Source organism: Falco biarmicus, chromosome 1 (assembly GCF_023638135.1).
Source record: "Falco biarmicus isolate bFalBia1 chromosome 1, bFalBia1.pri, whole genome shotgun sequence".
In the NCBI taxonomy this organism is placed as follows: Eukaryota; Metazoa; Chordata; class Aves; order Falconiformes; family Falconidae; genus Falco; species Falco biarmicus.
In genome coordinates, this window is record NC_079288.1 from 39,892,554 (window position 1) to 39,910,622 (window position 18,069).

An 18,069-nucleotide genomic window follows, 5' to 3' on the forward strand; every position below is an offset into this window, starting at 1 on the left:
TTTATGAAAGTGTGATTCTCCTCGTGTTCTTATCTTTCATACTTCTTATTTTATTATTTTCATGCTTATATAAGATGTCTCTCTCCCCCCTCCTCATACCACAGCTTCAAAACAATTATCCAGTACATTGACAACCAGTTTGAAAGATACCTTCATGATGAGAGTGGTCTAAACAGGCGCCACATCATAGATAACAGAGTCCATTGTTGTTTTTACTTCATCTCTCCCTTTGGGCATGGGTAAGAAAAGGCTCTTGAGCTCTTGTATTTTAGGGCATTATAACTTGTTTGTAAGTCTGTTCATTACTTGAATTGGAAACTTAACTTTAATGGTAATTGAGTTACTTCCCACACTGTCAGTTAGCCAATGCAATTAAAATTGTCTTTGGGGATTAATGCTCTCCTCTGCTTTGTCCCCATTTTTGGCATTTAATATTGTTTTGAAGCAGTCAGCATTACATTGGTTATCACCCAGAAACAGAAAAGCTTATAATACCCAATTTATCTTATAGTGCCAATTTTAATGGTAATTTGACCTTTAAACAACCAAGCTGATAAGCAAGTGCTCTGGCTTAATTTATTTTGGAAATGCTATTTATGTAGATACTTGAAATAAATATTTTTTAATACATTTGGTCTGTTACAAAAACACAAACAACCACAAACAAAAAAACACCTTTTTTTTTTTTCTACTTGTTGGCAGGCTGAAACCATTAGATGTAGAATTCATGAAGGCTCTTCATGGAAAAGTCAACATTGTTCCTGTGATTGCCAAGGCTGACACACTGACGCTGAAGGAAAGAGAAAGGCTGAAGAGAAGAGTAGGTCTAACACTTTATCATGAGAACGATGCAACCCATACAGTGTTAAAGCCAAATACAAAGTAAATTCAGACTGGAGAGGGGTGAATGATGCTGGCCAAGGACCTAATCTTCAGGAAGTCTGATGTGCTTTACCAGTTACGCTTGCTGAAAATCTGGCCATTTTTGGCTTCATTTGTCTTAGCAAGCAGTGCACCCCAACAGAGCAGGTTTTGAGCAAAACTGTTTGTAATGAGGGCTCAAATCATCCTGAAAAGCATGTAGTGTAGATGTTTCAGACTAGCTGTCATTTAGTCTGGTGGAGTGAATGCCCACTAATGTGAGTGCGTGAGGTATGTTCTGAGAGCGTTATCTTTTAGGTTTAGTTTCATCCAAAAGAAACTTGGTTTGTGTACTCTAGCTGTGCTGAATGTTTTGTAGCAAAATGTGGTTAAGTCACGGTGACTCAAACTTGCTTAGTAAGTACGCCCATGATACAAACTAAAACACTAATATAGAGGCAGGACAGTTGGGCTAATATGTTAGCAGGATGCTTTTTGTAGTTCCATTATTATGGAAAAATGTACGCTGTCTTGTATATGTATTTCCTACTAGGTTATCTGTTCGTGTGAAATATCAGGGCATAATCAGGATTGCATTGGAGAAAGTCTTTCCAGACAGTGGTACTAAAATAAATGCTTTTGTATTGGAAGATTTACTTGCTGTCTTGAACTTTTTTTTTTTTTTGGCCAAACCTTTCCAAGACAGGCCAGCCTCTGCCAGATGTGACATTATAGTGAGTTCTGCTGGAATAAAGTACATATTTGTGGTTGTATGAGTCTTTCACCTTAAATCTAATTTCCATTTAATCTCATCATAGAATAATCTGGTGAGTGAATGTAAAAATTTTAGCTTTCCTAGTTTGTCTTTGATTCAGAATGACTTTGTGCACCTTGTTAAAAGAAAGGAATGGGTAGGTGGTGAGATTGTATTGTGCTCACAGGTGTTCAGTAAAATTTATTGAGATGGCAAGCTTTTTTCAGGTTCTATTGACTCAAACCCAGTATATTCATTTGTAAAGTCTAACATATTCGAACGTTACAAAGCCTGTGAAGTTTTACAAGTTTAATAACTTATTCCTTTAGTATAGAGTTAATTAGTACTTCTAAAATGCAGCCTATACTTAGCACCAGAGTATGCAAACTTTTTTCATGGTAAGATTATATCTTAATCTCTTATGTTATATCTTAATATAATTTTATAGTGCCACTTTTTTATTTTTATGGAGGGCTTGATAGATGATCTGATTGTGTTCCTCTGGCTTCCAGTAGTCCTTTAGAATGGTTATTGGATCTTTTTTTGTGTGAGGGTATTTTCTGGGTTTTTTGGAGAGGGAGTACAGCTTTATTTAACTTGGAAAAATAGTGTAGTTAAAATGTTTGAAGTTAAAAACAGCACATTAGCTGAACTCCACCTAAATTCAGAGGATTTGTTTGGGGTCTTTTTGGGTGGACCAGTGCCACAAAGGTGTGATTGTGGATTTTGTAGGCTTGTAAGCAACTACAGTTTGGCAAGGTGAGGTACTGCTGCCACTGGTAATGTGTTTGCATAAAGCTCAGTGGTATAAGAAACCTTGCTCAATAAATTGAATAAATCTTCTGTAGCTGAGGACATTTAAAGTGGGGACAGTTGTGACTGTATGAACCTTGTCTGCAACGTAGACAAATTCACAGAAAGAGGGGAGAGGTATTTATACAAGTGACCAGCTTTATGATGAACTAGGTGAAAGGGAGAAGGGTTAAAAAAAAAAAAGGTCATTCATTGAGTTAAAAAAGACTTATGGATCTTCCTGGGAGAAATTCTGTCCAGCCTCTTTGAGCTTTTATTTTGTTCCTCCACAAATGCTATGAGGACATGACAGGTTCAGTCGGCAAATTAAAAGAACTGACAGGGAAGTAACAAAGCAGAGATGTGGCTGTTTATGCTGGTTTTATCACTTCTCTTTCTATGGCTATATTGTATTGGTTAAAGATTTTTATCTGGTAGTAATATTGTTTGTGGAGCTGCTACTTTCTATAAAGAAACTGTAATTGATTTTTCAGCAGTGTACTTCAGGCTCAGTTTTCATAGGTGCTTATTTTTTGGTTCAGCGTTTGGTAGCAGAATGATGTTGAAAGATTTGAAGCAGGCATTTAAGTGGAATGTTAATTATTTTATTATATAGTTCACTGGGAATCTGAATGTTATGCTTTGTCAGCTCAAATACATAAAATAAACTGATATAAAAGAAGTTCTAGCTACACTCATCTTTCACAAAAGCAGTTCTTGGGTGAAATGAAGAGGAATGTGACTCTTACCAGATTTCAGTACTTGCTGTAATTGTTTTGGGACTTTCATCTGTGCTCCTTTTATCTTTTGCTTGGTGGCTTCTCTTAAGGTCAAGCACAGCATAGTGCACCTGCTGTTTGACACTTGCTTCTGTGTGTCGCTAACACCGGATTTTAGCTGAAACATGGCAGTAGCACAAGTAAATGTGTTTCCCAGTGTGAATTTGGAATTATTTTTCAGTACAATTCTGTAAGTGATGTTAGATCTAGAGTTTATGCTGTACATTTCTTGTGGAAGAGGGAGATGAATCCCTGTTTACATATCCTGTGATTGAACAGATTAAAGGCAGCCTCTCTTGACCATATTCAGTGCTAATCCATGTCTAGTTCTTTCTAGTTTGAGCAAAGTTACTTTTGACTAACTAGTCTAAAACAGTTTTGACTTAGATATATGGACACCACATTTATGCGTTGGCTAAATATGAGATGAATGGCATTTATGCTGAAGTCTGAGGGAGTGGCTAGAAAACAGGTAATCAAGTTGTCTTTATTTTTGTACTGCTGGCAAAGGTCACTTTACAAACTGAGTTTATACCAAGTCAAATGTATAATGTGGTTCCAAAGCTTTGAAAGTCCTAGCTACTGTATATTGTTCTAACTCAAAGCATCTTGGCTAACAGAATCTCTAATCAAGAGTAAGAATCAAAATCCTGCTTTGCTGACGCAGCTTGAGGTCTTTTATTTTTTATTTTTTTTTTAGATGTTTCTGCCATTTGGCCATGAATCTAAAGTAAAATGTTTTTGTTTCACTGCTTTGGACTAAGCAGCAAGATCAGTTTGTGGTGCTTGCAAAGGAAACCCAGCTTGGAGTAATTCCTGTTTAGTCTTTCTGGAATTCAAAGTTATTTTTTAAAACTCTGGAGTGGGAAGAAATGCAAGGCAGTTTCACAAGCTGTGCCATGCAAGGCTGCTAAGGAAACCTGCTCAAAAGAATGACTTCATGAGAGGGGAACTAATATTTTGACATTTTTTTTAAATTTCCCATGGGAAGGCTAATCTTTAAGAACACAGAATCCTCTGAGGCCAATAAAATTCAGATTTGAAGCAGCAAAATGCTGTTTCATTGTTAGGTCCATAAAATACAGTTTGTTTTTATTGCAATTCTTTTTCCTTTCAGGAAAGCACTAGGTTTAACAGCTGTAATATATTATTCTAGCACCCCTTGTTGTTGGCTTTCCCGTTATTGTTTCACTTGCATTTTATCTTCTAAGATCTCAGCCAGGTTAAATGTGCTTTCTTGCTTTAGGCAGCTACTTAAAGGCATTGCACTGCCCCACCTATCCCAGCTGTGCATCTTCTGTTATCATTTGGTGACAATTTAGTTGTCTTCCATGTTGCAAAATGGTAACAACGTGCATTGATTTAAATGTAGTTGTGTGAACATAACTGTTGCTTGTTGGCAACGCTTATTCCCAAATTTCTTTTTTCTTTTAAAAATATTGCTCTTTGTGTAGGTGAGGGCTCATAATATTCTATTCAGTGTGGGCCCACGCGTGTGTGAGTGCGGGGGATGTTTATGTACCTGGCAGGAAAACATCCTCTTGGGAGTAGTTGTGGTTCATACATGGTCATTCTTCTTCTAGTGGTCTGAAGGATTGTTTTATTTTAAGCAGCTGTTTAATAATCAAGCTCTGGTTGGACAAGTTTTATTTATACCACAGCTATTGGTTGCCGTCATGACAGAGGATTGAGGAACCCAACAATGCTATGAGAAGGCTCATTAAGACCTCTCGTCTATTTGAAGTCCGGTTGTATTTGTATTATCAAGATATGTCCAGTTGTTTATGTAGTAATGACAGCACAAGTCCTTACAGGGGCTTCTCTGAATGTTTTTATAATTACCCCAAACTTCCTCCCTCCTCACTGATTTTGCCCAGACTTTGCTTATTAAAAGTTCATTACATCCTCCTGCTGCTTGGTTCAGGTGTTGGTTGTGGGGTTACAGTTGCAACTTGTCAGGGAATACTAACCTAGGAAGTTTGCACAGCTAACCTTTTTTCTGCTGTGACATCCAAGACCCCTTTGAAAAGAGTTATTGTGAAATCTCGGCATTCTTTGTGCTTCCATACCACTACCTTTAGTGAAAGAAAATCTTGTCAGTGCATTTGATGGGATTTCTGCCTTAAATATTTTTAATAGTATGGCAGTAGAAGCATTCTCTTCAGTTTTGAAGAAAGGATTGATTTATACCACCTTTTGAAACTGCCAGAGTCCTGGACTTACGCTAGCTGCTTACCCCCGCAGTGATTTCATTAGGAAAAGAATGTGTACAGGAATACAGATAGAGTATTTTTAATGTTAATCTTAGGCATTAGTGACAGTAAAGGAAACTGTTTATGGATGTTTTTTTCTCATAGTGTATTTTGAATAACTTTCTTCATTTTAAGTGAAGTTTTTGTCTTTTTGATTCAAGAGGCAATAGGCACTGCCTTTAAAATTTTTGTACATATCAAATACACAAAAATATACTTTGATATGGGCTGCATGGTTTTGATGCTGTAACTAATGAATCCTGCTGCCAAATTCATTGCTTTTACTTACTTTTTTCACATTAACTTCACTTTACTTTTGTCTGCTTCTGTTTTATGCTCCATGTGAATCTTCTGGTTTTTTTTTTAATTATTTACTTGCTATGTTTTCAAAAAATGTGTTTGTCTTTTGTGCCTTTTAAAAAAATCTTTGTGCCTGTGTTATTTGGCACTTTGGACATTGAGTCAGGTGCATGTGTGTTAGTCTTCAAAAGGTGCTGTGCAGGAGTACATTGTATTACAAATATTTTATTAGTTATGCAGCTAAGATTCGTAGCAAATAGTGTTCTACTTCTGTTGTTTGTTCCCCAAGTGTTGTCTGAAGGCCTTAATTGCATCTTCATATGCCTATTTTAAATCTTTTATTTCTGTATCACTGCACAAAAATATGCTAGTTAAGGTCTTACAGAAAGAAACATACATTAGGAATGTCACAAAATGCATTTAGTCAGTAAATCTGTTTCTTTTTGGGTGAACAGGCAGGTGAGCTGCTGTTAGTGTTTAGCCATTTCTGGTTTTGCAGATGGTATCATAGATTACAAACAGTTTAATTCAGAGGTAATCTTAGCAAATGTTTTGGCTTTTTAAAATGCCTGTTAGTAAACTCTTTAAAGGAGAACCTCTGTAGTTAGCAAATCTCAGCAATGTTTTTAAGATAAATTTTCTTTGTAATAGTAAAATAAAATCTATATAATACAACCAGGTTTAGCGTAGGCTTCCTTTCTTAATTTTAAGGGTGTGATTGACTTCCCACTTAGTATTCCTTTCTTAGATCTCAAAACATGTAGGTCACTTGCCGAGTGTTTTTATACCTTGTACTGTTCTTTCCAGGATATTTATGGACTTGAGGTTCAAGTCTGTTGAATGAAGAAAAAATGAAAAATGCTGGGGTTTTTTCTTCATAGGTAGGATGAAATTAATGCAATGTAAGATTGTCTTGCAGGACATAAACTAGTTTGTTAGTACATAAACTCAAAGCATGGCAGTTTCTGCTAATTTTTTTTTTCTAAGCATTGTCAAACTGCTTAAAGCAGGAAAACATTCTGATTTTTTTAGATGTGACAGACTAGTAAATCCATTGTATATATTTTTAACTTAATACCTCTTCAATGAAATAAGAATTTGTTGTTCTCCCTTTTTTGTAAATTTCAGGTTCTGGATGAGATTTCTGAACATGGCATTAGGATTTATCAGCTCCCTGATGCAGATTCTGATGAAGATGAGGAGTTTAAAGAACAAACTAGAGTTTTAAAGGCAAGTTTCATTCCTAATTTATTATTTTGGTTCAGTAGCTCTTCAAGGTTACAGTATTGCTTAAAGGTACTTTATTCCTTTATAGTGTGTTGGAAATTCAAATTTTCTTTGGATGTTGACTCTGAATTATAATCCTTTTTATTCCAGTCTCTGCTTCATCAGAATTCCAAATGTAGTGTGTCATGACTTTCTTTTCTTTTCGCTGTTAAACGTAAGCAGCTCTTCACCAAGATCTGTGATTTGCAGTGTTTTCTGACTCAAACCATGTAACATGCAAGCAAAGATAAAGAATGTGTGTGTGTTATGGTTGCTATACTAATTAACAACTTTCCTCTCATTAGAACAGATAATAAAGGTTTTACTGAAGTAATTTCCTCTTTGTGCTGTGGTACTTGCAAAGGTGCTTGGAGAATGGAGCTGAAATGCTCTCTTTAGCTACTTCAATCTGTATCTGAAGCATGCTTCTGTTGGCTGTTTTCCATGCATGATGTTATGTCAGATGACACATTATGCCCAAACTGTACTTCAACAACAGTCAAGTGTTCCTAAAGCAAAGCATCATTTCCTTTTGTGCCTCTGTTAGGAGAAAGAGATCCTAACAAAACTACAGGTGTTAATAGGGACTTGTTGGGTTTCTGATGTGGAAGGATTTTAGTAGTGCTTTGTCAGCATTTCTTTCCCCCTTTCTCCTGTCTGTTACTTAAAAGTCTTCGCACTTTCTTTGAAAGGAAAAAACATAACAAAACACAAAAAAAGGACCCAGTCAAAACAGTAACTTGTTTTGCTCTGTCTCAACTAGGCTAGCATTCCCTTTGCTGTTATCGGATCCAATCAACTTATTGAGGTGAAAGGGAAAAAAATCAGAGGCCGTCTGTATCCCTGGGGAGTTGTTGAAGTTGAAAATCCAGAGCACAATGATTTCCTTAAACTGCGCACAATGCTGGTGTGAGTAATGGTAAAATTATCCCATCTCCTGATAATGATGATGTAACTTTCACAATGAGTAGAGAGTTATAAGAACATGAACTCCTTAATTCAAAAGTAGCTCTGATGGCAGTGTGGAGTGTCTTTTTAGCCCCCTGCAGCTTGTTTTGCTACTGTAATCCTCCGATCTGACTTCAAAAATTATTTTCTGTATTTTACATTGCCAGATGTGTGATCAGTTTTATGCCTTATGTGAACTAATTTGATGGCTTTACATATAAATTAAAGTTTTCTTATAGTGCAGTGGGTGGGGCAGAGAGGTATTCAAACTACTTTTCAGTTTCATCAATCACTTTGAGTAGTATTCTAAAGGCAAAACTCAATTTTCTGGCAGTATAGGAAATCCTATGTTAAATATGAGACCCTGCCCTTCTGTAAGTGGTTTTTCTGATGACATTGTGTGATTGTTGGGGAACTGAATGCTGTCGGTAATGCTATTGGTGTGTTTCTGATTTCAGTCTATACTGGGCAGGGATTGCCCTCTGCTGGTCACTGGTACCAAGCATTTTTGTCCACCCTCCTCCCCCGCCCCCCCCCCTTTTTTTTTTTTTTTTGACAGTTGGAAATTGTTGGGCAATTATGTCAGCTGTTACGTGAGCCAAGGAGCTCCACCTAGTTCTCAGTTACAAATTATACTTAATAGCACTTAAAAGACAAAAAATACTTCAGGAATTAAAGTATCTTTCTGAATAACCGTCTTTGCAAGGTTCTTAACGCGGCCAAGACTGGTATAAACAACTCCTAGCAAGCAATTAGTGAACAAGAGGATGACAGTGTATTTCAGGTCTCTGAAGAATCTTTGTGGGAGGGCCCTTAAATATGAATTAAGGGAAGACCAATAAACATGAAAGCAGAGCTCTGACTAGCTTTATGGCAGGCTTGGGCTGTAAGGGTTACTTTTTCATTAAATACATCCATTATATAAACAAAAATATAAGATAAGAGTGTTTTTCTTCCCTTTGACAAGAAGAGCAAAGTGTTCTTCAATAGCCCTTTGCATGTTCTAGAACGCACATGCAGGACCTGCAGGAGGTGACGCAAGACTTGCACTATGAGAACTTCCGTTCAGAGAGGCTAAAACGAACTGGCAAGTAAGTACATGTGCGCCTTTGGGCTCTGCTGCTTGTTAGTCTCTTCTTTCTCCACTGTGACATTGGACTTGCTCCTCCTCCTAACTAATCCCACCTGTAACTAATTATTTCTCATGATATTTAGTCTATGGAGTTACTGAAATTTGTGTTAAATGCTCTTCTTGAAGAGCAGTAATATCTAGTGAAGTGCTGTGCTTACAAACAGCTGTTCTTGATTTTGCATCCATTCCCTCTTCTCTATGCTTTTAATTGGAATGTGCATAAAGAAGTAGTGGGCTGCAAGAAGGACAGGTTTTTATTTTGTGATGTCTCCTTGGAAAAAATAAACTGTAGTGGGCACATTTAAATAGAACCCAGCCCATCTGATTAGGTAGGGTGTTGCTTTTCCAGTTCTTGCAGGACTGCTGTGGTGGCTGTTGTCTTGCTCCTTCATAGATAGATAGAGAGGGAAGTTTAGAGCAAACAATCTTTTTTGGTAATGTGTATGTTCTGTGGTGGTTGGATTTTTTTTCCTTGGTAAGGTTTCTGTCCTTGACAACTTAATGCAAAAAATCTGTCTACCTGTGCTGCATCTTTTTTTGATAGCAACTTATCCTCGTCCCCAACTTTACTTGTTCTTTAAGTATTCAGCCAAGCATTTTGGTCTTAAAGAAGACAGAAAATAACCTATGCAGCCTTTTAATGGTTGATTTTTGTACTGTGGATAGATAGTAGAGGAAATACCTTGGTTAGAGTAAATGGCAAAAAATCCCCATAGCAGCAAAGAAATCAAATCTTAAGAAATGGGGAGTGAATAACAGGAGTCTATGAGGTCAAGATGGTGTTTTACAAAAGGGAAGCATGGGTTTAAGAATGTCCTAATTTCCCGTGTGGAAGCATGTAGACTTTTTTTGTTGTTGTGTTAGCTGAAATAGGAGCCTTGAACGTGTTCTTGGAGATTTTTACTTCTGTAACTTATATCATCAATGTGTTTTGTTCAATAGGCCTGTTGAAGAAGAAGTGGTAGACAAGGATAGAATCCTCCAGCAGAAAGAGGCTGAGGTAAGAGGGAGCTTCTAAAACTGTTATTCTTTAATATAACATGCTATGTTCCTATTTCAGTATTCTACATCAACTACTGCCTACCAGTGTAAGGCTGGAATTGTAAAAAACAGCCCTAATCCAAACATGCACGTTGCCCATACGAAGTGGTTTGTTTATATAGTCACTTGCATACTGTGGATGGTAGGTAGCATGTGGACTCTTGGTTGTAGGCAGGGTATTTATCACTTCCAGTTTGTATGTTGATTTTCCATAAGGATAGTTGCTATTTTTAAAGTATTGAAATCGATTTATGTTTGTCAGCTACATACGCTGCTTTAAACATAGTACCTTGGGGTAGACTGGTGGTCTGATGTCATTTCAGATGTGCATGGCTTACTACAAACATGTTACCAGTAAATTTCTCCTTATGTCTGGTGTCTATGGCGTAGAAAAAGGTGGCTGAGTTCTAAAAATCCCATGATATAATTAATGTGTATGTTTTTTCATCTTAATCTTGATGTACAGCAAAATTTTTATTTCTGTTATACCAGTAAATTTATGAATTTGGAGTTTTCAACCTGACTTCTTACTCTGGTTCCAAGCTATTACTAGACCTTTCGATTTAACTTTTTTATACTAAAGTTCTAAAGATCCAGAGATTTTTAGCCTAGTATTTAAATTCAAGTAGTACACTGCCAATGCTTATGACTGCTTACATTGTGAAAACTTAAGACTTGCTGCAGATTGGAAGATAGTGTTTTTTCTGTTTATCCTTTTTTTTATTCAATTCAGCTTGGATTCAAGTCCATAAATGCAGGAAGGCATGATTTAAGATCAATGCATATATGCAATAATTTGGAGTAAGAAATAAAAAACTGCAAGCAGTTTTGTGTGTTTCTGAGGTGAAAGATTCAAACTCCCATATATGGTAATTCTTGAAATATTGTTATTTAGTCTGTGCATTTCCTTTTTCTTCTATAACATCTATACTTAAAAATAGCTAACCCTGGTTAGCTACTGGCTAACCCTGGCATTTTGACATAAATAGCAAAAAATTTTCCTAAAAGGAAATGCAGCAGCAGCCTATTAGCACCATAACTAGTAGTCAATAATGTGAATTACTGGAGATTAAATGAGCTGCATCTTTATCACTGTATAACTTCATTTCAGCAATTTAAGTGTACTTGATGGCCAGGCACTTATGAGAGCAGAACTTCCACAAGCGTTCTGTACCATTTACTGATGTGTGTGCAAAACAATAGTAGACCATCATCTGATAGTCAGGAATACTAGATGTTTTGAAAATGTCAAGAGCATTTTTTGAAAAAGTTTTGTGGGTTTTTACTACTTTTTTTTTTTTTAATGCTTCCAAGATTCAGGCAGTAATCTTAGAGAATTGAAGTCATAACTCTTTCTCCCGTTATTTGTACTGTATAAGTTGTATATGTCTAATCGTTAAGTAGAAACTTGGATATCCTTATAGAACTATTTCTTAAGGCTTACGTCTGAAAGAAAAACCTCTTATAACCATTTTCCGTGGAAACTGTTGATATGACAGGGACATTATTATATACTGGTCTATTCTGACCACTCTGTGTGAATGTATATATAGTATTTATAAATACATATGTATGTAATTTTTATATAACATGGCTAAAGGGATGAAGTCTTTAATTTCTTGGAGGGCAGTCTCTGAGTTTCCTCTGGGACTAATATCTCTGGATAACTGCTGCTGAAGTTGCAGAGGATTAGGTTAGAACTTGAAAAAACAAATAGATTTTTAACTTCTGCGTTCTATTGTCCCAAAGACATCAAGAGGCTTTGCTGAATCTTCTGTAGATAAGCTGGTATGAAGTCCCTTCATCTCTGTATCATCCCTAAGGTTCAGACTGGGAAAAATCTGAGGAGGAAAGAGGCACAGAGGAAATGGGCTTGCATTCCATAGCCTTTGCAGAGAAAACAAATACCCATTTCCCCTCCTGTTTTGCATTCCCATCAGTAACGGTGCTTGAAGTTCTATTTACAGTTTTGTGAGGTTTATATAACCTTGGAAGGAATGAATGTTTGGGCTAGTGCCAGGATCATCTTTATCACAGCATCACTTTTGTTAAATGATCTTTTATTATGCCAAAGGATGTGGTCCCCAGTTCAGCAATTTGGAATTGCTAATCTGTCATTTTGGATGTATTGCTCAGTCTGGTAGTGATTTTTGATCATTTGCAAGTGATGACCTGGTTTTTTGAGCTGAAAAGTGAAAATAAGAATAAAGGTATCAATGTTCTTTACTGTAAATATGCTGCAGTTCAAATTATTTTGGTTTTGTAGTGTGGATGGGCACAAACTTAGGTTGTAGTGTTGCGCCATATTCTTCCTACTCTGAAAGTATCTCATAATAAAAAGCTTTCAAAGTTTTGAGAGGCAATACTTCCAGAAAAATGTTAGGGCAGTGATTACATGAAGACGGCAAGGAACAAACTTCCTCTGATTTTTCCAGTGAGCTACCCTGAGGCTTCGGGCACATCCCTTAACTCTCCTGTCTTCAGTGGAGTTGGTCATTAGTAGGCTGAATATAGTAGAATTAAGCGCAATGTTGAAATCTTCTCTCTGTCCTTCTGCTTTTGAATGTGTTTAACCCTTTAGCAGATGAGATGCAGAACCCTGGTTTGGTATGGGAGTTGGGGGGGGGGGGGGCAGCCTGCAGTGGCGGGGCTGCCAGGCTGGGGCCTGACAGACCTGTGGGAAGGTGAGGATGTGATGAACATGGGCAGGTAACTGCCTGGTATTCCAGGTATTTGCCTAAGTAGTATTTTAAAAGATAAGGTGAAAACTGAAGTGGAGAGACAGCATGACTGCTGACGAAGGCCTGCAGACCTGAGGGAAATAAAAACAGCTCTAAAGTTTAATTTGTTTGTGGGATGTTATTGCCCAGTGCAGGGGGGCAGAATGCTTCAACCTTCCTTCACAAAGTGATACAGCCTTAGTCCTGGGAGAACATCCTGAGAAGACCCTTAGTAAGCAATTAGCAATGGGAATCCCTTAGAGGCTGGAATGAAGAACACTTTTTTTTTTTTTTTTTTTAAAGAGTAATTGCTGCTTTTGCCCTTTTGAGTTGTTCTTTGAAGGAGCAATACTTACTTGCAGCCCATGTTTTGTGATGGCTGTGACCATAGTGACTTCTGCTATTTATAATGTCCATCTTGCCCTGTTCTTGCTGCCTTGTCCCTTTTGAACTTTCTTATGTAAAGGCATGGGTAGAAATAATCATACCTGGCGTGGGGAGGCGAAGTGTGTCAGTGCACAGTAGATATTCTTCATGTTTTTAACATTGCTTTTCCTGTGATATCTGTGGGGTTGTCACTGAGAAGCCACTCGCCTTGTTCAGACAGGAGTAGCACTTGTTGGTATTCTGGGCAAAGCATACTACAGATTAAATCTTGTAGGTGAAGCAGAGCTGTGTATCTGCGGGTTCTGTTAATGGTATGGAAGCTATTAAGAAGCTGTATAGTTCACTTTAAAGTCTGTAACTTTAACTCTCACTTAAATACCTGTTTCCTTTCTGTGTTGCTATGGTAGTTATGTGTAGTCACTACCTAGTAGTTACATGATAGTTTGAACTAAATTTTAGTCCTGACATAAGTAAGCTAGGTAGAATTTATACCAAGGTTACGTTGACTCTTTTGGCTTTTGTTATCTGGGAATTAACAGGAACTATTTGTTTTAACAGATTTCCAAGCACTGTTTTGTATTTTCTTTTTCATCATGTGCATTGACCCTCTGCTGTCATGCTGTAGATCCTTTCTTTAGGGGATAAATGCCATCTCCCTGTAGAACATATTATTGCTGCTCTTACAAGTGAGAGGGTTTGCTGCCGAGCCAGATCAAAGTCATTGTGTGCCCTTCATTCTTGCAATCCCCAACAGCGAAGGGAACACAGACATTGATATGACATCAATTTCAGTCTTCTTTGTGGTCTTTTACATTCGTTGTTATTAAGAACAAAGATTGTTTCTGTGTATGTGGTACGTCTAGTAAGGTGAACACATACGAGTTTTTTAGCTTGTATTGTACTGTGTAGGAATGGTTCTTAGGTCCTGTTCTCTACTTGAAGAAGAATTGTGAAAGAGGCTGACATGTTTAGCAGGTTGAGTACAATACAGCTTGATTTTTATTTTATTTTTTAATTTTACACTTGAGCTGTCAGGATTGCTACTGTGCAAACCGTTTCGTCTCCAAGGTATTTGTGTGCATTCTCCCAAAATTCACTTATTACCTCTGGCTTTAGCCCTGTAGTTATGCTGCCAGGTTTTAGTGTGTCTGTTGTTATTCATATGTTGTCTGCTAAGAAAACTGTTACAAAGCTGATAGTTGTGAGTTTGATTAGAGCTCTTGAGAAGACATAGTGTTACAGCAGAAAGCAGCCATTCTGGATTGTGTGCATATCAAGTGCTCAACAAAAAACAAACCAAAGTGCTGATGTAGCCCAGGGTGCAGTGAAAAAGATAGGTGTGCTTGAGTACATTTTTTTTCTTTTTTCCTTTTTTCCTTTTTTCCTTTTTTGCCAACTTCCCTTATGAAAACAAAACTCCAGTGATTTCTTACCTACTAATGGCCATATGTGACAACAATGTGTCATTTTTTAACAGGCTTTGTGCCCAAAAGTTTTCTACCAAATTATGGTAAAATAGCTTCAGAAACCTGCCATTATTGAGCTAGTGGATCACTTTACCAGTAGATTTCTAAAACATCACGTGAAAATTGAAAAGGAAAATCTTACAATCTTAATGTTAGAGTAGGTTTCCTAGTGCTCTTGTCCTACCTTACATTTGAGTCATATGCAGTATCTGATTTCTTTCATGGTGTGGGCATATTTTTATCAATTAAGGTTAAGAAAATGCAATACTCAGTGCTGTATTTAAGTCTTAAAATATGATGTTGGCTATTAGCAGAAATCTGTGTTTGAGCAATCACCATAATACATGTGCAGCAGTATCTTCCCCTGTGATTACTGAATGGTTTCTATTTTGGGAATGTTTCATGGCTCAGCTTGGAGTGCTCTTGGGAAAGCTCAAGTAAGCAAGCTTCCAAAAAAGCTAGTTCTGTTCTGATGGTAAATCTGCAGAGAGGCAGTTCAAAAGACCAGGTCTTATATTTTTACAAATGTCTTACATTTTTACAAGTTGATCTTTGAAACTTTTCTCTTTTCTTGGACCATGGAATCGATGCAGCTCTCATTTCTGAGACTTTTCCTACAGCCGTACGCCATCTTTTTAATTGGAAGCTTTTTGGTTTAAATGTTTAGCAGAAGGATGTAGATGGGTATATAATGATCATTACAGACTTAGCTGTGTCTCATGTTGTTCCTGTGTGAATCTCCCTTTGTTGGAGTGCATCTATGCTACAGTCACAGGAACCTGAACTAGCCCCCACTGATCCCTGCGCTGCTGCAGCAAGAGGATAAGTACCAGTATATAAGGCAGCTACTTTTAGGCAAGCTGTTATGCTGGCTATGCTGCAATCTCAGGTTTTTTACTCTTTAGTTATTTTACAGTTGCTTACTCTTTCCTAAACCTGTATCTAAGTCCAGGCAACAAAAAGTGGTAACGGGCATCTGCAATTACTTTTCCCCTCTTTTGTGATGTTTCTTTATGTTGTGGAGTTGGTTTTTTTAAAAAAATTAAGAGGTCAACATGTAGTGAAACATTTATCACAGATTCTTTTGCGTTGAATCTGATGGAGTAACTAGTATCACTATAGCTACTGTGGTTGACTGAATGAAAATATCGAATTGTTTAAGCATAGTGTTTTTTGAGTTTGAGTTTCTCCCTCCCTTGTCTCCCCACAACCCACCCAAAAATACATTAAAGCAATTATCTAACTACTTTTTCCAAAAGGGGGATAAAAGCTGGATATGTTACAAATGATACAATTATTCTTAGAATAATGAAAACATACTATACAAGCCTCAGATTATTACACGATCTCCAGTTGAGATGGACTCATATTTTATACAATGTATGTGGAAATCGCAGCCTATTTCTTTCTGATTTTGTAAGATTGGGCACTTGCAACTGTGTATGTGGAGCTTTTCCACCTGCATATGAAAGGAAATACCTAGTCATTTGTAAACCAAATTAGAGGTATTTGCATATACGTTTTGAGAATCTGTATAAGTGTTTGTTATTCTTTCTTAGGAACATCTATTTATATATATAATGCATTCCCCCCCCCCCCCCAAAAAAAAAAAAACCCACCCCCCAAAAAAACCCCGACCAACCCAAACCCCTACTTTCATTTAACTGGCCTTTTATGAGATGGAAGGTAACTTTAAGTGTCATAAGAAAATGCCTTAAGAAAACAATTACTTCCAGGAAAAGTTGATGTTTAGATGTAAAAACATTGATGCTTAATATGTTTAGTCTGTCTTTCCAAATTTTGTAAACTGTTGGGGTTTTTTTTGCTTTTGAAGTACTTTTTAATTCTGTATGCATGTTCTACTGTTGCTAAAAATTTGCAGAGTTCTCTGGTTAGCTGCAAGATGAATATTCATACATGATACTAATCTTTGAGCACTTGTATCAGAACAAAGCTCCTTCAGGTCACTCAAGCAGTGCATCTGTACACCCCTAAAAGGCATATTTTCCTTATTGAAGATTTAATTCACAAATCTCCAAACATAGCTAGCTTCAAAAGGTTTAATTTTATTGCTTAATTTTCATTATAAATGTTCTTACAAATCTTTTGTGAAAGTTAGATGTAATGCAATAAATCTGAGATGGGAAAACCGAAGTATTCAATTATGTGAATTAATCAAACATTTCCAATTTATAAAGAGGCAAATAGAATCTGCATTTTGCCATGGAGGATAAAGATTTACAGTTTCTTGGATTTTGGATGCCTCATGAAATTCTTTTTTGAATGTGGGTGTTTTTCTCTTACAGCTGCGTCGCATGCAGGAGATGATTGCACAGATGCAAGCCCAAATGAGGATGAAACCTGGTGATGATTAAGATGCTTAACATCTAGATGCATCAGGTATTACTTTTCTACTTGTTTACTCCTCTTACATAAGACTTTTCATGATTATTGTTTATTTTGCACTTTGGACTTGTTTTTACAGTACTTACAGAAAAAAATGAGAGATGTTGTGGGTAGACTAGAAAAAAAGATATATACAGATGTTACCTTTCCAGCTGTTTTTAAGACCTGTAAATGCTTATCTTCAGTGCCTTATTTTTGGATCATCTGGCTTTGTTTCTGTTAGCACAAGCCACTCTGAAAATTAATTTGACTATATATAAAAAAAGTTAGGGTATTTTGGGTGCGAAGGCTGCTGGATTTATAGCAGTTTTTTCAAAGAACCAAACAAAATTTTAGACAAACTGGTTATGTGTACTGAATACAGACTTCCTTCACAATATATATGATATATTGGGTGGGATCAGAGTGAGTGAAGAAAAAATTGTTGTAGCAAACATGTTTTCTTCAGAATACATCTCTTCTGATATAATTTTTCTTTTAAACGCAAAAATAAACCCCAGAAGGATATGAGCAGTCTTGTTGCTTAATACTTCAGTTTAATACTCCAGTTGTGATTCCTGGTCTTCTGGAATGTAAAGCTTGAATAAAATGGATTATATTATCCCTTATGACCTTGTGGCCGCTGCCAACATTCCAAGTCTAAAATAAGGAGATTTTTTTGTTGCCTTTATTTGAACCTTCAGTCTTCCTGTTTACATTTAAAAAAAAAAAGGGGGGGGGAGAAGAAGAAAAAAGTCTACTTAGGAATAAACTTATTCACTGAATTCCTACTTAAGCAGACATTGATGGCTTTACTGGTATATGCACTGTGATCTCTAAGTGAAGCAGTTACGGGGAAAAAAGTAATTCAAGCTCAGGTTTCTTACTGTCACAATACCAAGTTTTGCAGATAGAGGAGTCTTCATATCATGTCTTCCAACCTCTGTACTAAGGTATATATTTCCCAGATTTGGAAATCTAAACAG

The 18,069-nt window shown here is 36.8% G+C and overlaps 1 protein-coding gene across 2 annotated transcripts in view; it reads left to right on the forward strand.

The window, feature by feature from the left end:
- Nucleotides 1-18,069, forward strand: part of LOC130155087 (septin-2) — a 39,866-nt gene that overhangs the window by 13,838 nt on the left and 7,959 nt on the right. For both annotated transcript variants that reach the window (XM_056352072.1, XM_056352156.1), the window contains exons 6-12: nucleotides 105-239; nucleotides 703-820; nucleotides 6,867-6,968; nucleotides 7,768-7,913; nucleotides 8,960-9,043; nucleotides 10,027-10,084; nucleotides 17,005-17,098. In XM_056352072.1, coding sequence (XP_056208047.1) covers nucleotides 105-239; nucleotides 703-820; nucleotides 6,867-6,968; nucleotides 7,768-7,913; nucleotides 8,960-9,043; nucleotides 10,027-10,084; nucleotides 17,005-17,073 — 712 coding nt within the window. In that variant the 3' untranslated portion in view covers nucleotides 17,074-17,098. The remainder of the gene's footprint in view (nucleotides 1-104; nucleotides 240-702; nucleotides 821-6,866; nucleotides 6,969-7,767; nucleotides 7,914-8,959; nucleotides 9,044-10,026; nucleotides 10,085-17,004; nucleotides 17,099-18,069) is intronic.